Source organism: Aquarana catesbeiana, linkage group LG05 (genome assembly GCF_042186555.1).
Source record: "Aquarana catesbeiana isolate 2022-GZ linkage group LG05, ASM4218655v1, whole genome shotgun sequence".
Classification (NCBI taxonomy): domain Eukaryota; kingdom Metazoa; phylum Chordata; class Amphibia; order Anura; family Ranidae; genus Aquarana; species Aquarana catesbeiana.
The window spans coordinates 511,059,777-511,084,738 of NC_133328.1; the positions used below are offsets into that span (position 1 = coordinate 511,059,777).

Consider the following 24,962-nt stretch of genomic DNA (forward strand, 5'->3'; position numbering starts at 1 on the left):
TGCCCCTAGGTATTCCTGCACCATGTAAAACAGACGCTGGTGATGGTTGCTGGAACAGATCATACCTTGGGGCTGCGGACTAAAAAATTGTCTGAATGCATCGGTCAGACGGCCACCTTCTCCACCGCTCCTTCTTTGACTGACCGAAGCCTCAGCAACACGTTATCCAGAACAGGAGTTTGTAACCTCCCAGTCTCTGGGAACGCGTTGCACAGACCTTTCTGCAAGGCCTCCCAAAGATGTTTCATCCTCTGCTCCCTCTGCAATGGCAAGATAAGGTCCGCAACCTTACCCTTGTAACATGGATCAAGGAGGGTTGCCAGGCAGTATTGATCCCTCTCCTTGATACCACGAATACGAGGATCCTTCTGCAGGGTTTGCAGAATCAGGGAGGCCATGCAGCGTAGGTTTGCTGAGGCATTTGGTCCGGAGTCTTCTGGGTCACTAAGGACGACATGATCTGCAGCCAACTCCTCCCAGCCACGTACAAGTCCATGGGTTTCTTGGGACTGTAAATGATCCCTTAAAGACTGTTGCTGATGCTGAGTGCCAGGCACCACCTCCATGCTGACACAATCCTCCTCCTTCTCCTCCTCCTCGTCCTCTTCCTGTGTGATTGGCAGGCACACAAGAACACTGTCTGGATAAAGAGGGCCTTGAGAGCTAAGGAAGTCCTCCTCTTCCTGCCTCTGTTCTGCCTCAAGTGCCCTGTCCATTATTCCACGCAGCGTGTGCTCCAACAGGTGGACAAGGGGGACAGTGTTACTGATGCATGCACTGTCACTGCTCACCATCCTCGTGGCCTCCTCAAATGGTGACAGGACAGTGCATGCATCCCTGATCATGGCCCACTGGCGTGGGGAAAAAAAACAAGCTCCCCTGACCCTGTCCTGGTGCCATAGTCGCACAGGTACTCATTGATGGCCCTGTGCTGCGTGTGCAGCTGCTGCAGCATGGCCAACATTGAGTTCCACCTGGTGGGCATGTCACAGATTAGACGGTTCTTGGGCAGATTAAATTCCTTTTGGAGGTCAGCGAGCCAAGCACTGGCATTATATGACCAGCGGAAATGCACACAGACTTTCCTGGCCTGCCTCAGGGCATCCTGTAAGCCCGGGAACCTGCCCAAGAACCGCTGCACCACCAAGTTAAGGACGTGAGCCAAACAGGGCACATGGGTCAGTTGTCCCTGTTGGAGGGCGGAGAGGAGGTTGGTGCCATTGTCGCAAACCACCATTCCTGCCTTAAGCTGGCGTGGCGTCAACCACCTCTGAGCCTGCCCCTGCAGAGCTGACAGAATCTCTGCCCCAGTGTGGTTCCTATCCCCCAAGCACACCAGCTCAAGCAAAGCATGGCATCTTTTGGCCTGCGTACTTGCGTAGCCCCTTGAACGCCTACGGAGCACCGCTGGTTCCAAGGACAAAGCACAGGAAGAGGCCATGGAGGAAGAAGAGGAGGGGGTGGAGGAGAGAGGTGTGTCAGAATCACCAGTAGTAGCTTTTGGAGGCTTGGTGGCGGAACAACCTCCAACACTACTGCACCTTGTCCTGTATCCTTCCCAGCTGCCAGCAGAGTCACCCAATGCGCCGTGAAAGATAGGTAACGTCCCTGTCCATGCCCGCTGGACCATGAGTCAGTGGTAATATGCACCTTATCGCTGATCGCCCTGTCCAGCGAGGCCAAGACATTTCCTTCTACATGCCGGTAGAGAGCCAGAATCGCCTTCTGTGAGAAAAAGTGGCATTTGGGAACCTGCCACTGAGGAACCGCACATTCCACAAACTCATGGAAGGGGGCAGAGTATACTAACTGAAAAGGCAGCAGTTGAAGTGCTAGCAATTTATCCAAGTTAGCATTCAACTGCTGGGCATGTGGATGGCTGGGAGCGAACTTCTTTCGGCGGTGCAGCAGCTGGGGCAGGGAAATTTGCCTGGTACAATCTGACGTCGGTGTACTGATAGTACTTGGCTGTGACACACCTAATTCTACACCTTCATTCCTCTCAGTGCAGGTCTCAGAGAGGACTGAAGGTATAGTGGGGTTGGAGATCCCAACTGATGAGGTGCAAGGAGAGGTCCTCTTTGTTCTTTGGTGTGGGTCTTTTAGGTACGCTTGCCAACGAACTGCATGGCAGGTCAACATATGTCTGGTCAAGCATGTGGTGCCCAAGCAGGTGATGTTTTGGCCACGTGAGCAGCCGCGAGATACGCTTGAGACATATGTTACAAATAGCAGCACCCTGCACATGCGGAGCTCTGCGGTGTGATGCAGTCGGTGTGCTGCCCCTAAGCTGGCCCCTGGAGGGCATCCTGCCTCATTGGTGATGTGCCTCCTCCTCCTCCTCTCTCCTATCAGGCACCCATGTGGAGTCAGTGACCTCATCATCCCCTCCCTCCACATCACTGGAGCAAACCTGGCAGTATGCTGCAGCTGGGGGAACATGACTGCCAGATTGCTGTCCTTCTTGAGCACCCCCTCTGTCAAGGCTCACGTTACTGCCTTCCTCTAGCTGAGTACCATCATCGGAGCCTTCAAAAAGCTGGGCATCCACCTGGAGCATGTACCCAACACTGTGGTCAAACAGTTCGGCTAGGGAAGGAGTGACTGATGCCATTGAGCCGAGGTAAGAGGCCGCATTGGCAGCTGCTTTGCCAGACAAAGTACCCTGAGCCTGGGTGAGAGAGGATGAGGAGGATGAGGACGGTTTGGTCATCCACTCTACCAAGTCTTCCGCATGTTGTGGCTCAACGCGGCCAGCTGCCGAAAAAAAGGACAAGCGTGTCCCACGGACACGTGCTGATGGGGATGCACCGTATCATGACCAGCACTGTTGCCTCTAGACACAGAGCCAGCTTGCCCTCTTTTATTGGCTTGTGACTGTCTGCATCTCCTTATTGGCCCTCCAGACATACTAATGGCCTGCAGTGAGAAGTAACTGGGATGTATATATAGACTGATTATACTGCAGCTAGCAGAATGCCTGCCTGTGGTATTAATAGGGTCAGAAGAAGCACACCAGCACTTGTCTTCAGGTAGCTATAGGTGCAAGTGTGCAGGGTACACAGTACACTAACTGTAAACACTTCAAGCTGTCTGCCTGTGGTATTAATAGGATCAGAAGAAGAACACCAGCACTTGTCTTCAGGTAGCTATAGGTGCAACTGTGCAGGGTACACAGTACACTAACTGTAAATACTTCAAGCTGCCTGCCTGTGGTATTAATAGGATCAGAAGAAGAACAACAGCACTTGTCTTCAGGTAGCTATAGGTGCAACTGTGCAGGGTACACAGTACACTAACTGTAAATACTGTAAAAACACCTGCCTGCCTGTCAGTGTATTAGAAAGAGAATAACAGGAACGGATCTAGCTAAATTGAATACAGTGTGTATATATATATATATATATATATATATATATATATATATATATATATATATATATATACACAACACCTGGGATGCATATATATACAATACACTGTAAGTGCAGCAAACTGACTCGCATGCCTACTCTATCTAATTTAAATCAAATGATACTGTCTCTTTCTCTGTCTAATTCTCTCCGCCGCCGCAACACACTACACAAGGCCGCCACGCAGGCGGCCTTATATAGTGTGAGGCATGTACTAAACCCCCTGAGCCATAATTGGCCAAAGCCACCCTGGCTTTGGTCAATTATGGCTCTCTGTGCAGACGACGCTGTGATTGGCCAAGCATGCGGGTCATAGTGCATGCTTGGCCAATCATCAGCCAGCAATGCACTGCGATGCCGCAGTGAATTATGGGCCGTGATGCGCCACTCGAATTTGGCACGAACGGCCCATATCGTTCGCAATTCGATGAACAGTCGAACATGCGATGTTCGAGTCGAACATGGGTTCGGCTCGACCTCGAAGCTCATCCCTACTGGTGATGAGAAAAGGTATTTACCAGTTTAATTTACAGGTTCTGTGTACTGTGGGAGACCAGATATACTGAATGCAGGGTCCTGGGTTTAGTAACACCTTAATGAAAAATCATGTGATCAGTTTTCATACCAAAACTTCACTATCCATCTGACTTTAATTCTTTATCTGATCAATAATTCTCAATTTTTTTTAATCTTATCTCATGCTTTATTTGATAAATTCTCTTTCTACATCTGACATTATATTGCTAATTATCTACTAGGTGGTACCTAAACAACAATTATGCTGAATCTGCATGCTTTGTGCACTCACATCATCCTACATTGCTCCTCATTCATTGTTCATTGATACAATGACTTTATTAGGTTTATTTTCAAGAATGAGTTGGTCCATAATACTAACTCTTAATGCACTACTATTGATGGTTTCATAGGGAAATATTATTTCAAAACAGGAAAAATGCTCTATTAATAACTCTTCTCTAGTCCTAAAGATACAAGCATTAAACTGTGAATACTTTTTTTCTTAGCTTCGTATAGAGTCTCAAGGCTGTTCCTCAGAATTTAGTGTTACAATAATAGTGTATCAGCCACTTCATTATTGTGTTTAAAAGAAATAATTTGATGTAAAGGATAAGGAGGATACCTTGCCTCAGCACTCAAGCAGCTGTCTCACTTCTCTAGCTGAACTTACTTGTTCACTCTCTACACAGCAGTGACAACTCATAACTCTTCAAGTAGTACAATTTGTTAATGACTCAAAGAAGTATTATCCTGTATCAGTCTCTGAAATACATCAACAGTGGATGGTTAAAGCAATTCATATTTAATGCTTAGAGAAACTTCCAGAAGTCTATGTTACCCTAGTTAACTCATAGAAAATGTCCCTGTAGTGAATATAATGAGGGTGATTTACTAAAGTTGAGCTAAATTGAGCATGTTTACTTTGTAAAGGGAATGTTCAATTTGCAAGAGAACATTCACTTAGCTTAGTGAATACAGTGAAAATATACAGTGCCCTGCAAAAGTATTCACCCCCTTGGCTTTTTACCTATTTTGTTACATTACAGCCTTTAGTTCAATGTTTTTTTTAATCTGAATTATATGTGATGGATCAGAACACAATAGTCTAAGTCAGTGGAGTAAAATTAGAAAAATATATACATAAAACAATTTTTCAGAATTTAAAAACTGATAATTGGCATGTTAATATGTATTCATCCCCTTTGTTATGAAGCCCATAAAAAGCTCTGCTGCAACCAATTACCTTCAGAAGTCACACAATTAGTGAAAGGCCCCAGAGGCTGCAACACCTAAGCAAGAGGCATCATTAACCAAATACTGCCATGAAGACCAAGAAACTCTCCAAACAAGTAAGGGACAATGTTGTTGAGAAGTACAAGTCAGGGTTAGGTTATAAAAAAAATCCAAATCTTTGATGATCCCTAGGAGCACCATCAAATCTATCATAACCAAATGGAAAGAACATGGCACAACAGCAAACCTGCCAAGAGATGGCCACGCACCAAAACTCACAGACCGGACAAGGAGAGCATTAAAGCATTAATCAGAGAGGCAGCAAAGAGACCTAAGGTAACCCTGGAGGAGCTGCAGAGTTCCACAGCAAAGACTGGAGTACCTGTACATAGGACAACAATAAGCCGTACGCACCATAGAGTTGGGCTTTATGCAGAGTGGCTAGAAGAAAGCCAATACTTTCAGCAAAAAACAAAATGGCACGTTTTGAGTTTGCGAAAAGGCATGTGGGAGACTCCCAAAATGTGTGGAGGAAGGTGCTCTGGTCTGATGAGACTAAAATTGAGCTTTTTGACCATTAAAGAAAACGCTTTGTCTGGCGCAAGCCCAACACATCACATCACCCAAAGAACACCATCCCCACAGTGAAACATGGTGGTGGCAGCATCATGCTGTGGGGATGTTTTTCAGCAGTCGGGACTGGGAAACTGGTCAGAGCTGAGGGAAAGATGGATGGTAATAAATACAGGGATATTCTTGAGCAAAACCTGTACCACTCTGTGTGTGATTTGAGGCTAAGACGGAGGTTCACTTTCCAGCAGGACAATGACCCCAAACACACTGCTAAAGCAACACTTGATTGGTTTAAGGGGAAGCATGTAAATGTGTTGGAATAGCCTAGTCAAAGCCCAGACCTCAAACCAATAGAAAATTTGTGGTCAGACTTAAAGATTACTGTTCACAAGCGCAAACCGTCCAACTTGAAGGAGCTGGAGCAGTTTTGCAAGGAGGAATGGTCAAAAATCTCAGTGGTAAAATGTGGCAAACTCATAGAGACTTATCCAAAGTAACTTGGAGCTGTGATAGCTGCAAAAGGTGGCTCTACAAAGTATTAACTTTAGGGGGGTGAATAGTTATGCACATTGACTTTTTCTGTTATTTTGTCCTATTTGTTGTTTGCTTCACAATAAAAAAAAAATCTTCAAAGTTGTGGGCATGTTCTGTAAATTAAATGATGCAAATCCTCAAACAATCCGTGTTAATTCCAGGATGTGAGGCAACAAAACACGAAAAATGAAAAGGGGGGTGAATACTTTTGCAAGGCACTGTACTCTGCAAAGAATATCCAATCATGTTAAAGGGAAATTACAAAAAAAAACTGGGTTTTTGCTATCATATAATTTGACGATTGATTGATTGTTACTAAGTTAAAAGAAAAGAAAATATATTTTCTAAGTGAACAGCCTATACTGCTTTAGTAAATCAATCCCAATACCTCTGGTGGACAATACACATAAAAACATTGTAACAGGCCATAAGGGAGAAACAATATAGGCGCATCACCTTGAGTGATTTTATTTAAGGTTAAAACAATGAAATAAAGCATCTTTAAATAAGAAGGATTTGTCTATTTTTTTCCTGTATGATGCAGTGCCATCCTCCCAGATTGGAGTAGCACCCTCAGTTTTCTAGTGTACCATACTTGCTTTCCACTATACATAAGGACTTATGTGGGTCATCAATCACACCTTCAGCATGTGAGCAGCCTCTCTCTGTTGATGCGTGATGGTTTTTGGTATGCAAAATGTATCAGATGTAGCATTAAAAATGTTGTCATACAATAAATGCAAATTTACAGAAAAAGTAAAGTGTTGTCAGATGGTGGTTAATATTTAGTCATATGCTTGATGAAGTTTCATCAGACACACAATGAGATTTTTATCAGAAACACAATGAGACTCTATCAGATGCATAATGAGGTTACGCAGAGCACAGAATGAGTTTATCTTGCATGTATGATGAGATTGTGTTGGATGAAGCATATGATTATATTATATAGGCACAGAAAAATAATTGATGTCCTAAAATGAACACTATATTGTAGTTGTACCACATTATGGATTTGGCAGGCACTGAGCCTTTAATTTATGTTACAAGGTCTCTATACACAGAGATCATTTTCATTGTTTTCCAGATTGTCAGTGATTTATAGAGAAAGGCCTTTATTTTAAAGGAGGTGTATGGGGTGAATAAAAAACCAAACATACATATTCACCTTCGGCCTAATGCTGCCGTTGTCCCACTGCTCTAAGCCTGAGAACTGATAAATAAAATGACGGTTAATTGCTCAGTCTTGGTCTTTTTAAAACAGAGAGCAGTGACTGTTAGCCGCCGCTCTCCGCTCTGTTCCTCCAGCGCTGACTGGACCACCTGGCTGGAGAGGGGGTGGGCGCAGCTGGCTTCGGCTCTCAGCCATGCGCTGAAAGTCAGAGCCAGCTGTCAATCAGACAGTGGATCACATCAATATGGTCAGGATCCTGAAGCGGCTCTGTAAGCCTGACAGCTGATTCTGGGTCACATTAGAGCAAAATAGCATTGGCCATACTTCTCTTTTAATGAGGTATAAAACAATGTGCAAAGTGTATTAACTCTCATTTATTATTCTAACTAATGAAATCTGGCATCTGACTGGTTGATGTGGGCTACTCTATATACACAATTACCATGTAATAATGGGTTGCAGCATCAGAGCCCTGTGTCCAGTTTCTACAAGCATTCTGTCTTCCTGATGTTTGAATTTTCTTCCCTTGCATTGTGGTTTCCTCCAGTGGAAGGGTTTCCTTCAGCAATCCAAAAACATACTAGTACGGTAACCTGCTTCTGCCCAAACTGTCTCCAGAATGTATTAGACTCATCTGTACACTAATAGGAGTTCTGTATAAAAAGGGGACACTGTGGGATCGATTTACTAAAGCTGGAAAGACCAAAATTTGTTGCAGCTTTGCATGGTACAATCAGCTTCTAACTTTAGCTTGTTCAAATAAAGTATAACTAAAGACAAAACTTTTTTTTTAGTTTTGCATAGAGTGTAGAGGTATTACAACCCCTGTCAGTTTTTATTGCTCTCTGTGCGAGGAGATTTGCCTTCTTTATTTGTTCTGTTTACCATTATCATTGAAAGTGAATGTAAAAAAAAGTCACTTATTTTAGGTTGTCCTCAGAAAAGTAATAGCGGTGAAATCTTTCAATAGGAACACTAGTTCTGGTGACCTGGGGGTCCCTAAGAAACTCCTTTAATTTCCTCTCACTTCCTGTTTGGCTATGGGACAGGAAGTGAAGGGTAATCTCTGCAATGGGAAATAGATGGCACAAAATATCTCACAGGGGTTATAACCCTCCCTTACTCTATCCAAAATTTTAAAAAAAAGTTTTGCCTATAGTTCTATTTTAAGCTTTGAAAAAAAGCCTGAAATCTGATTGGTTTCTCTGCAGGGGCTGCACCAGATTTTGCACTTTCCAGTTTTATTAAATCAACCCCTATACATGTCTATTAACCACTTCAGCTCCAGAAGGTTTACCCCCTTCATGACCAGGCTATGTTTTACGAAATGGCACTGCGACCGTGCGACGCTGTACCCAAATAAAATTTATGACCTTTTTTCCCCACAAATATAGATTTCTTTTAGTGGTATTTGATCACCTCTGCGGTTTTTATTTTTTGCACTATAAACAAAAAAGGGTGACAATTTTGAAAAAAAACAACAATAATTTTTACTTTCTGCTACTAAACTCATCGAATAAGATGAAAAAAAAAATCTTATTTGTATAAAATTTAGACCAATATGTATCCTGCTACATATTTTTGGTAAAAAATCAAAATATTGATTGTTTTTTGCCTAAGTTATAGTGTCTACAAGCTATGGAATATATTTATGGAGTCTTTATTTTTTTTTTTTATACTAGTAATGGTGGCTATCAGCGACTTATAGCGGGACAGCGACTATGGTATTGCGATGGACAAATCAGACACTAAGCGACACTTTTGACACTTTTTTGGGAACCAGTGACACCAATAGAATGATCAGTGCTAAAAATATGCACTGTCACTATACTAAGGCTGGGAAGGGGTTAACAACATGGACAATCAAAGAGTTAAATTTGTGCCTAAAATGTGCTTGGTTACTGTGTGGGAGGTGCTTGTACTATGAGAAGGCAGAGATCTGTGTTCCTGCTTTGCAGAAACACAGGATCGCTACCTTCCCTACTGACAGAACGGCAGTGTGCCTTGTTTACATGTTCTGCTTCTGTCCTGAATGATCGGCGGGTCCTGGCAGACATCCAATCACAGCTGGAGCGGGTCGCCCGCAGTGCTCATGCACTGTCGGAGACCAGGAAGGGCAGTATCATGTACCAGTATTTGATCCTGCGCAGGAGAGCCACCTTGCCGCCATATATGTACAGTATACAGTTGACAAGAGGTTACAAAACTAAAGTATATGCCATATCAAGCCTCACTGTCAACTCCCAGAAATCTGCAGCTTTGAATGTATCATTATCTGAGCTGGGAAACAGCCCAAGATGCATTAACCTTCACATGGGCATCGCACCGCCTTCTCTATTTAGACATCCAACTCACTGCTAATGAGGAACCTATTGACACAGTGATCCCTACCTCTTTTGTGGCTTGGTAAAATCAATGGTTTAAAAATGGCTATACTGCCCAAGTTCTTATATTTATTCAGAGTTTTACCATTCCCAGTCCTGGCATACTATCTGCAGATCATACAGAGAAAGACAGCGGCTTAAGACAATATACGGCTTACAATCTACACATAATACTCTCCTTTCGTTCCTTGAGAACCCAGTCTTTTATTCGGCCTGGGACTCTCCTAAAGTGTTTCAGGCTTGGACCGCAGCAGGTCTAATCCGACTACACAAATTGTTCACAACAAGAACATTCCTACCCTTTCTGGCTCTATGTAAGACCTTCGAACTTCCCCAATCCAAAATGTTTCGATACCTACAAATCAAAAATTTTTACACATCGTTTCTAACCACAGGCACTTTGCTGAATCAATATTCATGATTCAAACACATTTGCAAATGAGACCCACACATCAGAGAGCTAATTTCCACTCTCTACTAGTCAAACCAACTCTCTACTAGTCAAACCAAATGAGGGCTGAACCTCGTATACTGGTAAATAAGAAAAGGACCTAGACTGCACTTTTGAAACAGCGGAATGGTCGCAGATATGGGCAGCTACTAAGGCATTCTCACCAAACATACCGTATTTATCGGCGTATAACACGCACTTTTTTCCCCTTAAAATCAGGGGAAAATCGCGGGTGCGTGTTATACGCCGATCCCCTGCGATCCTGACCTGTCAGAATTTAAAAATCGCTGACCGCGATTTGAAAATGGCGCCGCCGGCGCCGAAATACACAGTGCCGGTCCTCGGCTCTTCTCGGCGGCTTTCGGTTTCACTCGAGCGCCGCCCGAACCTAGCCGAGTATACTCGGCTAGTTTCGGATAGCTCCGCTCACCGTCCGAGTGGAACCGAAAGTAAACGAGAGCCGCCGAGAAGAGCCGAGGACCGGCTCTGTGTATTTCGGCGCCGGCGGCGCCATTTTCAAATCGCGGTCGGCGATTTTGAAGCTCACAGGCTTCAGCAAGGCTGGACTGGGGCAAGGCTGAACTGGGGCAAGGCTGGACTGGACACTGGGGAAGGCTGCACTGACATGGCTGCACTGACATGGCTGCACTGACATGGCTGCACTAGCAAGGCTGCACTGACATGGCTACACTGACATGGCTGCACTAGCAAGGCTGCACTGACATGGCTGCACTGACATGGCTGCACTAGCAAGGCTGCACTGACATGGCTGCACTGACATGGCTGCACTAGCAAGGCTGCACTGACATGGCTGCACTGGCAAGGCTGCACTGGCAAGGCTGCACTGACATGGCTGCACTGGCAAGGCTGCACTGACATGGCTGCACTGACAAGGCTGCACTGACAAGGCTGCACTGGGCAAGGCTGGACTGGGGCAAGGCTGCACTGAGAAGGCTGCAATGATGGGCATTTAAATGTAAGTTTTTTTCCCTTCAACTTCCCTCCTAAAAGTTTTTTTTCCTTAAAATTCCCTCCTAAATTGAGGTGCGTGTTATACGCCAGTGCGTGTTATACGCCGATAAATACGGTAATTATATTCCAGACTAGAATAGCCACATTTGCTCCCAGCCACTCAGCTCTTTGCTTTCACGGTTGTTCGGAACCTGGCACACATATGCACATATGGTGGAACTGCCCGGTGGTCCATGTCTTCTGGAAAGCAATTTTCACACTATCCTCCAGCTCCTGACAGCAAAGCAAACAATAGCTAAAGCATGGAAATCCCTCTTCTTTTTTTGTGGCTGAGACCAAACATAGAATGAACCACACCCTGATCCATGCGAAGATGGAAGCCTTTATAAAAGATCAGATGTCCAAGTTTTTGACTCACCTGATGTTTCTCCTTGTCTGCGTCACCCTTGGGCAATCTCTCCTCTCTTATTTTTCCTCTTTTCTTTTTCCTTTCTATTATCTTCTATGCCCTTCTCTCCTCCTCAGCACTGGCCTCACTGTTCCATGTTTTTATTAATCGTTTTATGCACAAGCAGGTAGCCCAGCGCCAGGCTTACACTCTCCAGTTATTTACTTTACTTTATTTAAGTCACCCTTTTTCTTACAGTAGGCCCCCCCATGTTCTGTTCTAGTGGTTTATAATAATATTTACGCGATTAATGCAGTCTTTAATGTATGATCATAATAAGTTTACGGTCTAAGCCAACAAGTCCTTGCTGACACTTCAACAATGTACTTGACTACATCATAGACGTTTGTTTTGCATTATTGCTTTTCTATATACAGTTGTGTAAAAAAGTATTTTGCATATTTAAATGACTCAAACAAATTTTATTATTACACAAAGATAACCTGAGTAAATACATAATGCAGTTTCTAAATGATGGTTTTATTTATTAAGGCAAAAAAGCTGTCCAAACCTGCCTGGCTTTATGTGAAAAAGTAAATGCCCCTAAACCTAATAACTGGTTGTGCCATCTTTGGTGGCAATAACTGCAACCAAACGTTTGCAATAACTGGCACATTACTGTGGAGCAATTTTGGCCCACTCTTCTTTGCAGAATTTCTTTAATTCAGCCACATTGGAGGGTTTTCCAGCATGAACGGCCTGTGTAAGGTCATGATACAGCATCTCAATTGGATTTAAGTACTGGCTTTGACTAAGCAACTCCAAAACCTACATTTTTCTTTGTTTGAACTATTTGGAGGTGGACTTGCTGTTGTGTTTCGGATCATTGTGCTGCTGCATAACCCTAGTGCACTTGAGCTTGAGGTCACAAACTGATGGCCGGACATTCCCCTTTAGGATTTTCTGGTAGAGCTCAGAATTCATGGTTCCATCAATTATGGTAAGTCGTCCAGGTCCTGAAGCTGCAAAGCAGCCCCAGACCATCACGCTACCCTCACCATGTCTGACTGTTGGCATGATATTCTTGTTATGAAATGCTGTATTAGTTTTATACCAGATGTAACAGGACGCACACCTTCCAAAAAGTTACATTTTTGTCTCATCAGTCCACACAATATTTGCCTAAAAGGCTTGGGGATAATCAAGATGTTTTTTGGTAAATGTGAGATGAGCCTTTGTGTTCTTTTTGGTCAGCAGTGGCTTTGGCCTTGGAACTCTCCCATGGATTCCATAGTGATTTTTTGATTCAACAGGTCTGGCAGTAAACAGGCCTGGGTATGGCAGGTGAAATTTAACTCAGCTTTCCAAAAAATTGTGGTTAATCACGGTTCATTCATGATTCAGCATAGGAGGGGGCAATTACTTTTTCACATAGGGCCAGGCAGGTTTGAACAGTTTTTTTTTCCTTAATAAATGAAATAACCATTTAAAAACTGCATCTTGGATTTACTCTGGTTATTTTGGTGTAATATTAAAATTTGTTTGATGATCTGAATAATTTAAGTGTGAGAAATATGCAAAAAAAAAAAAAATCAGAAAGGGGCAATTACTTTTTCACAGCACTGTATGTCATCTATCAGGTTGCACTGAGTCCATGTCTCTTATTGTAACTGATGCATGCTAACTCTTGTACAAAGTGCTATCTTACTGCTACTGTCAATGTACAACCTATTTTTTTAACTCAATACATTCTTGAACAAGAAAAACCTAAAATATATGAATGAAATCACTAGTCTATTGCTTTTATTCAAAACAGTCTCCTGACCTCAAATAAATGTTCAATTAATAGTTTTTCCAGAGCACCATACATTCACCTAACATGTTATTGGCCTTTTCATAGCATTATGGTGTCTATTGATTGTACACACATTGATCCGCTGTAGTGTAAGTTACTGCAGATTGCGTGTGTTCAGCCTCCATATGTTCTCAAATGATATCATTCTGTAAACTTAACACCAATATGTTTCATACAGAAGACTGTTCTAGCTGACATAATACCCTGCAAGAAGGATATTTCCTGAATGTGACAAGGCTTTTACTATTCAGGAGGCTGATTTTTTTTAAGATTAATTTAAACTCTTGACAGTTTCTTTAAAAAGGAAACATGATCCTTAACAAAAAAAAAAAACAAACCAATCAGATGCCAGTTATATGCAGTCAACTTAAGTCTCCCAGTAAAGCCAGATATTCCTGCATGCAAGTTTAGACCACCCATAGGGCAAGATGTCTGCAGAGTATGCCCTAAACTTCTAAGATCAGCAGTTAGTGAATGGATTTCATTGGCCAGGTGGAAGGGTTTGTTTCCATCCTTAAATATAATATTGTCAAACGATTCTGTTGAAATGTCCCGACAAGGGATGGGCTGAACGGACCCCTGTTCGGTTCACACCAGAACTTTTGAACACCGCAAAAGTTCGGACCCGAATAACAAACCCCATTTTGAAGGCTTATATGCAAGTAGTTGGGCATACAATGGTTATAGGGGTCCGGGTCCTGCCCTGGGGGGGCATGTATCAATAAAAAAAAGTTTGTGAAAAGCGTAATTTTTAAATAAGCAGTGATTTTTTGAATTTTAAAGTGAAAGCATAAAAATCAAAAATTCCTTCCAATATAGTGCCTGGGCATCCCCTTAGTCTACCTGTAAAGTGGAAGATCTGTACCATGTCTAGAATCTGCTGCAGCAATAATTACATTTATAAAGCCAAAAAAAATAACATTTTCCCTGCAAGCTGCCTTTATTTTGCTCAGCAACAGCTGGGGAGCCAGTGTGTATGATGAGGCCACAATGAGGCCACTGGGAACAAGATTCAAAATTTTTTTGGATACATTCTGGTGTCACTTTGACTTTGTATAGAAGTAATGCGTGTGTAAAAATTGGTCTTTGGGTGTCGATGAGAGCAAGAATTGGCCTTGCTGTAAAAAATTTCAATGATATGCACCTGTCAAACAGGTGCAAAAAAATTGGTCTTTGGGTGTTGGTGGCGCCTTCCCACCATAATCCTATAGAGGTATTCTTCATGAAAGCAAGTATTGGCCTTGCTGTAAAAAATTGCAATAATATGCACCTGTCAAACAGGTGCAGAAAAATTGGTCTTTGGGTGTCGGTGGCACCTTCCCACCGTAACTCTATAGAGGTACTCTTGATAAAGGCAAGAATTTGCCTTGCTGTAAAAAATTGCAATGATTAGCACCTGTCGAACAGGTGCAGAAAAATTCCTCTTTGGGTGTCACGGGCGCCTTCCCACTGTAATCCTATAGAGGTACTCTTGATGGAGGCAAAAAAAATTGCAATGATATGCACCTGTCAAACAGGTGCTTTAAAAATTGGTCTTTTTGTGTTAATTGTGCCCATGAAACCTATACTAAAAACATTCTTCCAGATGAAATGATTGAACACCCTGAAAGCTGGGCAGCCTTGAAGTCCTGCAGAAATTCCACATCCCAAAAAGACTTAATCAGTGACATCGGCATCAGGGGCTATATAGCTGGTAATCCAGGACAGATTAATTTTTTTTTAAAAAGTCGAACAGTCCACGGAGTCTGTGGACAGACGCGTTCTATGATCACTATCATAGGATGCAGGGCAGCCCAACAACTTAGTAGCCTACTGGGCAAGATCTGGTCAGTCGTCTATTCTTATGACCCAGTAAGTCAGTGGATCATCAGCTGGAAAGCTCTCCATCTCTGTTTTGGCCCCTAGGTAATCGTCCACCATGTGATGCAGACGCTGCCGATGGGATGTGGAAGCTGACAGCCCTGTGTGGCGAGGACTAAAAAAATTCCAAAATGCTTCACTTAGGCAGACTCCTTCTCCAACGCTCCTCTCTTGACCAACAGAAGACTCAAAACTACGTTTATTGACCAGGACACTGTAACCTACTGGAGTCAGGAAAAAACTTTCAATAAAATCCTCTTTAACGTGTCCTCAAGAGATTTTATCTTCTGCACTCTCTGTGGGGATGGGACGAGTTCTGAGACCTTCCCCATATAATGTTGGTCAAGGATGGTTGCCAACCAGTAATCATCCATCTCCTTTATGTCACGTATTCTTGGGTCATTTCGCAGGCTTTGAAGCATGAGGTTGCCCATGCGCCTCAAATTTGCCGAGGCTTGAGAAGCAGACTCCACGGGATCACTCAGGATGACAGCATCTGGAACTTCCTCCTCCAAGCCAAGTACTACTCCCAAGGGTCCTGGGGTTGGAAAGCCATCGCTTACAGATTAACGCATGTATTCCTCTTCTTCAAAGCCTATGAAAGTGCCAGAATGCTCCTCTTCATCCTCCTCCCCTTTCTCCTCCTGTGTGTTCTGTGACATAGGAATGATGGTGTCTGGATAAAGTGGGCCTTGAGAGGAAAGGAAGTCCTCCTCTTCCTCCTGCTTCTCTGCCTTCAGTGCCCTGTTCATAATGCCACGCAGAGTCTGCTCCAGCAGGAACACAACAGGGATTGTGTCACTGATGCACGCATGGCTCACCATCCTTGTGGCCTCCTCAAATGGGGACAATACAGTGCATGCATCCTTAATGATCAGCCATTGACGTGGGGAAAAAAAGCTGAGGTGGCCGGAGTCTGTCGTCATGCCGTATTCGCACAAGTACTCATTGATGGCCCTCTGCTGCATGTATAGCTGCTGCAGCATTGACAAAGTCGAGTTCCACCTGGTGGGCATGTCACAAAGCAGGCAGTTTATGGGCAGGTGAATTTCCCACTGAATTTCATCCAACGGAGCACTGGCTGTGCATGACCGCCTGAAATGGCTACAGACTCTTCTGGCCAGCTTTAGCACATCTTGCAACCCTGGGTACGTATTTAGGAAATGTTGCACCACCAAGGCATGGCACGTGTGTCAACTTTCCCTGTCTAAGGATGGACAGGAGGTTTGAGCCATTATCGCACACCACCATTCCTGGCTCCAGCTGGCGTGGTGTGAACCACCTCTGGGCCTGTCCCTGCAGAGCTGCAAGAATATCTCTGCTCCAGTGTGGTTCCTGTCCCCTAAACACGCCAGCTGAAGCACTGCCTTGGCACCTTTTAGCCTGACTCTGGGAATAGCCCTTCGAATGCTTAGGTACCTGATGTTCATAGGACAATTCTGCAGAGGAAGGCATGGAGGTGGCAGAGGAGGAGGAGGGATTAGAGCTCATAGGTCTGGAATCATCACCACCAGCTGTATGGAGACGTGGGGGCACAACAAGCTGCAGCACCGAGCCCTGTCCTGCATCCTTTTGCATCGGAATCAGCATTACCCAGTGTGCTGTGAACAAAATATATTGTCCCTGCCCATGCTTGCTGGACCACGTGTCAGCAGTTAGGTGGATTTTACGGCTGACTGCCTTGTCCAACGATGCCAGAACATTTCCTTCAATGTGATGGTAGAGAGATGGAGCAACATTACGTGAAAAATAGTAGCAACTGGGAACCTGCCATTGTGGTACAGCACATTGTGCGAATTCACGGAAGGGGCAGAATCCACCAGGCTGAAAGGCAAAAGTTGGACAGCCAACAGCTTTGATAAGCTTGCATTTAGACGCTGGGCATGTGGGTGCCAGGGACTGTATTTTTTTTCCGCTGCAGCAGATGGGGCGGAGAAATTTGACGCCTACAGTCTACAGCTGGTGATGTGCTGCTGGCAGATGTGCTGCTAAGACCTGGGACACCCTGTGCTATACCATCATCCCTGTCAGTGGAGGCTGCTGAGAGGTAATGACTCGGTATAGCAGGGGCAGACGGAAGTGGCTAAGGAGGAGGATGGACAGATTTGTGCCCCTTTTGTGTGTCTTTTAGGTGCTCTTGCCAACGGTTTGAGTGGTTGGATGTTAAATGCCTTGTTAAGCATGTGGTACTCAAATGGCTGGTGTTTTTGCCACGTTTGATGTGCCTGAGACACAGTTTGCAGATAGTAACAGTCAGATCTGCTGCAGATGTGCTGAAAAAAAGGCCCAGACAGCTGAGCTTTGGGGAGTGGGCTGGGACATAACAGCTGCAGAATGTGATGAAATAGGGTGGCTGCTCTCTACTCTTTCTTGATGTCGGCCTCCTTGGGGTTGTGACCCCTCACCTTCAGTTTCCTCCTCTGCTCAATCTGGCACCCAAGTCGCATCAGTGACCTCATCATCATCATCATCATCATCATCTCCATCTGGAGGCAACTTGCCAATACGCTGCGGCTGGGGGAACATGAATGCCAATTTGTCTACCAATGTTCTCCCCACTCTAGGCTCATGTTCCTGTCATCCTCAACCTCAGAACCAACATCTGAATCCGGTAATGGCTGGGCATCATCAAGGACCAAGTGACTGTCGCTGTGGTCAAATAACTCAGCTGACACCTCAGTGGCTGATGTTGGGGCTATAACAGGAATAGATGTGGACAAGGAGGCAGGTTTATCCACTCTGGCAACTGCAGGGGACTACACACTTGTCTCTGCTTGTGTGACAGAGGATGAGGAGGATGAGGAAGGTTTAGTAAGCCAGTCCACCACCTCCTCTGCATGATGTGGCTGGATAGCATGGGAAAACTCACTAAACAGAGGAAATGTTGCCCTGCCTGAGGACTGACCACCACATCCACCTTTGCCTGTGGACACATTTGTTGCTGGCCCCCTTACAGTGCCAAGGGAACATCTGCCTCTCCTTGTTGTTGTCCCAGACATTATTGGAGGGAGAGGACGGTGCTTATAATCAAATGTAAAGAAGAAGTGGAAATCTTTACGTAGATGCACTTTAATCAATGTAAAGTGGTGTTTAGTGCACTTTAATTTGAGTACTCACACTACACAGACACACTCCATGGATACACTATAATATACTGCAATATAATTTGCCAAACGTACAGTGACGCACAGAGCAATATGGCATTAAACTTGCAGTAACGCACAGAAGTAAATGATGTAAAACTTGCAGTAATGCACACAGAAGTAAATGGCGTTAAACTTGCAGTAACACACACAGAAGTAAATGGCATGAAACTTGCAGTAACGCACACAGAAGTAAATGGCGTTAAACTTGCAGTAATGCAAAAAACGATGTGGCGTTAAACTGGCAGTAACGCACAAAAAACTATATAGCATTAAACTGGCAGTAACGCACACAAAACTATATGGCGGTAAACTGGCATTAACGCACACAGAACTATATGACGTTAAACTGGCAGTAACGCACACAGAACTATATAGCATTAAACTGGCAGCAACGCACACAAAACTATATGGCGTTAAACTGGCAGTAACGCACACAAAACTATATGGCGTTAAACCGGCAGTAACGCACACAGAAGTAAATGGAGTTAAACTGACAGAAACGCATTTAAATAGACAGTGTTCAACCGTCACTACACTGACGCTATCTGAACTGTCCCTACTCTAGCTATACACTAATGTCAAGATTACTGACACGGTCTCACTACACTACACTGAAACTATCTGAGCTGTCCCTTCTCTACACTAATGTATGTATGAATGACATGGTCTCACTACACTACATGAAACTATCTGAGCTGTCCCTACTCTAGCTGCACACTATGCAAAGCTGAATGATGGTCCTCCTCACTACACTCACACTGTCCCTAGACTGACACTAAACTAATATTCTACACTGACAAATGAAGCAAAATAGCACAGTATAGCACACTAACTAATAGCAATGAACAGAGCCCTGTTCTATCTCTCTCCACACCGAAATCACACTGAAAATGGCTGCCATTGAAAGAAACTGTGGGGCGGGAATGAGCCACTGGGCCAGTAGGCCATAATGCTTCACTATCGGGTTCCCTTACTGGCAATGGCAGCGACAGCACCCGACAGCTGATGGAAACATTAGCTGCAGTGCCAACATCGCAGGACACCAGGACAGGTAAGTGTTCTTTTATTAAAAGTCAGCAGCTGCAGTATGTGTAGCTGCTGGCTTTACATTTTTGCAGGGGTGGGCGGACCTCCCCTTTAAGTGATATATGTGCAGAGATTGATAGCCATGGGTTTTTCACTTTGTATATAAACCTTAGTGTAGGTAAAAACCTTAGCATACGGTTTATCATATAAACCTTCTTAGTTTAAATTTACGGAGTTGAAAGTACTTAAGCAGGAATAAATGACAAAGAGATGTTGTGCTTCCTCTTTAACTATTAAAATTCAGTATAAAATACACAGTAGGCAGATTTTTAGTAAACATGTCGCATTTAGGTGAAATATCTCATCTCTTTCCCCTTATCATTCTTTCCTCATCTTCATTGCTTTATAATTGCTGCCTCTCTGCCCTGAAAGCAGCAGTAAAATAGCAATCTCCGTCAAACCTTCCTCCTCCATCGTTGGTGCAGTCGCCTGCATAGAAACTAATCAGCTTCCAGATTTTTTTGTCAAAGCTTAATTGAACAAGCTGAAGTTAGAAGCTGATTGGCTACCATACACAGCTGCCCCAGATTTTGCACTCTCCAGGTTTAATAAATCAACCCCATAGTGAGGAATAAGATAGCTGTTCCATCTAGAACCTGCTACTTCTCTTCATGTCCTCAGAGTTAGACTCTACAATTGACATTGAACCACTCCGTCACCGGGTGCTCAAAGGTTCACAAACCAAGGAACAAAGGAACATCATGAGAGTACAGAAAGTACTGTCATATAAAGATTAAAATGTATCTCCAGGCACCAGATTTTAGGCAATTGCTATTTACACCCAAGAAAGCATTGTATTTATACTACTAGGCTGGAATATTTATAATTCCATGCATTCAAATTTTTTAGACTTCTAACAGACCTCTTGGGTATGACTACAGCCACTTACCATGTGATTCTGTTGAGTTTACTTCACTATGTGTAGATCAAGGCTTCAGCTGGTTCATAGCGAAGGTGGCTATTAAACCAGTGAATATCCCGATATGCATTTTGTCACACTGAGATTTAGTACAATAAGAAAATGTAGATACCGGCAACTATAATCTGGTCAGTCAAATACAATGCAGGACTATTGTGCTGGCTCCTAGACAGTACTATGATTTCAAGTATTCAGATTGGATGACCAGTTCACGTTAAAGAAATCTGGAGGATTTGTATGAGATACCTAAATTTATATTTTCCATAGTTTTGAAGTGTGTTGGGAAAACTCACTTTGCATTTCATAGTTTTAGATTGAATACAGCAAATACAATATTTGTGACTTGCAATAGACTGAGTTTAAGCGTTAAGCAAAGAATAAGGATCTTTATTTTTGCCTTGTGACTCATTTTCATATCTTATTAGATTGGTTTAACTGTTACTTTTTTGAAAACCAAGTATTCTTATCTTAGTGTGAGCTGCGTGATTTAAGTCTTATTTAGGATGCAATAGGCTCAAATTGCAAAGCTTTAAGTATCTTTATTTTCAGCCATATGATTGTACTTTTCAAACTTAATTGGACTTAGCCAAAAATAACAGTGGGGTTGATTTACTAAAACTGGAGAGTGCAAATCCTAGTGCAGTTGTGCATGGTAGCCAATTAGCTTTTAACTTCAGCTTGTTCAGTTAAGCTTTGACAAAAAAAACTGGAAGCTGATAGGTTTCTATGCAGAGCTGCAACAGATTTTGCACTATCCAGTTTTAGTAAATCAACCCGTTTGTTATGAAAATAAGTACTGGTCCTAGCTTTGTGAATGGAGCCTAATGCAGATTTACTAGGTTTTATTTACCATGTTAGGATGATGATATACTCCATTTTTTTTTAACACAGGTGAAGTTTAAGGATGTTGGGGATATTTATAAGATGCGCATTACCTGTGAACATTTGCCCGAAACTCCAGGATGGCATCTGGAAAGCATTCAAATGTCGAAGGAACAATCTAGGCAAGAGATACAGTTTGACTGTAACTGTTGGCTCTCTGTGGACACTGAAGAGGAAGAATCTATAAAAGAGTTCCGAGTTGTGAACAATCAGCAAGAACTTTTGGCAGGTAACCTCAGTTCATCCAAACCCAAAAGCCAAAATGTAATATATTGAAACTTACCAGTCTTAACATGTGGCGTCCACATTTATAGACTTTATTTCCCTTTATTTTCCCTTGGTAATATTACAAATAACACACTTCCTGCCCTGCTACACTCACTCCTCCATTGTATCTATGGATGGTACCCATCCAAACTGAATTCATCTCCATTACATGTTAAGGTAATGAAATTAAATATTTACACAAGAAATAAGAAATTGATTTTACTTCAAGTTCAGCTTACAGGAAGTGCCAAGAACACTGTGTTTCTGGCAAGACCAACAAGTATTTCCTGTTCTTTCCTGTTTAAAAATGTTCTTAGCCTGACAATTGAAAACAAATGCAGCCACTACATCTAAGCACTGTTAAGCTTCAATATGTTACATATTTGTTCTTGTGTTTAGTTATGCTTTTAGAACACACCTCAATTCACAATGCTATAACACCAGAAAAAGACCTTTTAAAAAACTAAACCCGACAGTTATTTTAGCTGAATCCAGTCTGATCTGAAAAATGTTAATAGGCAAAATGTTTCAGAGACCTGGGCTTCCCAAGGAAGAGAAAATGATCAACAATATTCATTTCTTAGTAATCTGTAGTCAGAAGGCCCACATATCCCATCCCTGAAACTCTGTTCACATCTGTGTGCCAGGGAAACAAGCACATTTGTGCAGTGCACAAGAACGCATATCCTCATTGTAGTTGTGCTGCGGTGCCATTCATTCTTAATGTAACTTCAATGTACCTTGCTAATATATATGTTTTTAGCACACCAAATGACATGGTAAAAAAGTACAATGCATTCTTGTGCAGTGCATTTTAAAAAAAAGGTGCAAGCACGTCTTGGTGCAATTAATGCATTAGGCAACCCATTCAAATAATAGGCTTCACTAATGCAGCATACGTAAAACACATTAACATGTGTGCACTGTTGCACCTGTATAGGTGTGAACGGAGCCTAACTAAGACTGACTTAAAGTGGGGTTCCCATTTAAAAAAAATAAATAAATAAAAGTCAGCAGCTACAAATACTGCAGCTGCTGACTTTCAATCGGACACTTACCTGTCCCAGGGTCCAGCGATGCGGGGGATCGAAGCCTTGCTCGTCCCCCCTCCGCTCAGCGGCGCCGGCATTTTAACTGTGAGCGCTCGGCTGTGGCTTCACAGCCGGGCACCCACTGCGCATGCGCAAGCTGGCCGCGCGCCGTCACTGGCCCCGTAATCATCTGGGACCGGTCACATGTCCCAGATGATTGACAAGAGGGAGGGGGGAGAGGCGATCTCCCTTCCTGCGCTGAGGGAAGTGATGTTACCAGCCAAGGCACCGAAGGAGGCCGACTACGAGGGAACCCCCTAGCAACAGCCATTTAGCGGTGACTAAAAAAAAAAAATTCTCCAAATGTTTTTTTTTTATTTTCTTTAAGCACATTACTCATTTTTTTTTTGGGGGGGGGGGGTGGAACTCCACTTTAATGATGCAATGTGTTTGGAGAATTCAGGATCACCTGTCAGTTATTTTAAACTTTAAACTTTAAAATTCAAAGTTCAATGTTTTATGGGCAGAGCTTAGACTATTACAAACCCCAAATGGATTACCCAGTATGTCCCCATACCTCTTTTGCAAGACTCTAAAAATCCTCACCATCACCAGTCCTAGGTGCCTGTATGGCTACAAAATATGGCATATGGCAGTATCTTGGTTTTACTTTAAATATAGATAATTAAGAAACAGAAAGAAAAGCTGAACGCAAAATCATAAGGATTTTATGATATTTACCTATATCAAAACAGCAAATTATAAATATTCAGACTAGCTGCAAATGGTGATTTTTTTGATGTTTTGGTGCCATGAAAGCATAAAGTCACGGTATAGTTACAGACAATGGGGTTGATTGACTAAAGTCAAATAGACTGTGCACTTTGCAAGTACAGTTGCACTCTGCAAGGGAATGTGCTTCAGAGCTTAGTAAAAGAGGTGGAGCTCTGCTGACTTCCATCATCCAATCATGTCAGTTCAACCCCAATGTTACTCACTTGTCATCAGGTTGATTTGTCCACTTTGATGTTAGGTTCAGTAAACTTCTGCAGGTAAAAAGTTCAGCTACCTAGAGGTGCATTCATCCATTTCTGGGGCTTTTTAAGGCTGCAGTAGGTATCTACAGACTTATCTAGGTGCTTAAAAGATATACCTGTGGGAGCGCATGCGCCGTGCAAAGCTGAACAGACATAGATTTCTCTCTACACACACCCGCACCCCTGGGGGAACACCCGGTGCATGCCGACATCCAGATCCCACCACCAGAAGACAGCTTAGAGATCCCTTACGACCTATCTCTTTTGGGTCCGGGAACAGGGCATGATGTCTCAAGATGGCACCCAGCTGTTGCGTGCATAGGCTTCTGCACAGAGTCCGGCGGCTTCTGCACAGAGTCCGGCGGCTTCTCCTGCTCATTCCAAGGGAGACAGTGAGTACACGGTCAGTGAAACTTGATGAAAGCCTGTCAGCCATATATACGTGAAAAAACTTGTGGAGAGATTTCAGACTGAACTGCACAAGTCCATAAACACCCTGACTCAGGAGTTGGCGACCCTGGGAGGCAGAACTGACCTCCTGGAGACCAAACATGACGAGTTACATTTGGCCTACACAGACCTCCGCAAAAATCATGAAACCCTTCATGACACGGCGACCCAGCTCCTCTAAGTGCAGTATGCAAAATTTAATAAAGTGCACAAAGGGTTAAAAGCACTTACAAGATTGTTGAGTGTTAAAAGACATATGTGACCTCCGCCCCCTCTGACGTCATGGAGGAAAGCCACAGGGAAGTCCCCGTAAAGTCCCCGTGCATCAGAGGGGGACTTTTTTAACGCCCTCCATTATTTAAGAAGCGTCAGAAAACGAGAAGCATCACACAGCGGGAGCCTCCCATCATGGATGCAGAGCAGCCTGAGAACGAAGAAGGGAAGAAGACGCCACGGAGGAAGATGCCGGACGAGAACACCGGAGCAAGAAGCAGAGGATCGGAGGTAGAACCAGAGGAAGAAGAAGATGGAGGAAGAAACCGAAGGAAGATAGAAGAAAGAAGATAGAAGAAAGAAGATGGAAAGAAGACTTTAAATAAAGGAATTGTCAAAAACTGTCTCTTGTCATTTTTAACATTTTTGACACTTTTTTTGTGAAATTTTGTACCCCCTTACCATTTCACACAGGGGGGCCGGGATCTGGGGGTCCCCTTGTTAAAGGGGGCTTCCAGATTCCTATAAGCCCCCCCACCCGCAGACCCCCACAACCACCGGGCAAGGGTTGTGGG

General features: G+C 43.5%; 1 protein-coding gene across 4 annotated transcripts in view; it reads left to right on the forward strand.

Annotated features, from left to right (window-relative positions):
- Positions 1–24,962, forward strand: part of RP1 (RP1 axonemal microtubule associated) — a 580,110-nt gene that overhangs the window by 365,756 nt on the left and 189,392 nt on the right. For all 4 annotated transcript variants that reach the window (XM_073631609.1, XM_073631611.1, XM_073631610.1 and 1 more), the window contains one exon: positions 21,399–21,618. In XM_073631609.1, the coding sequence (XP_073487710.1) occupies positions 21,399–21,618 (220 nt within the window). The remainder of the gene's footprint in view (positions 1–21,398; positions 21,619–24,962) is intronic.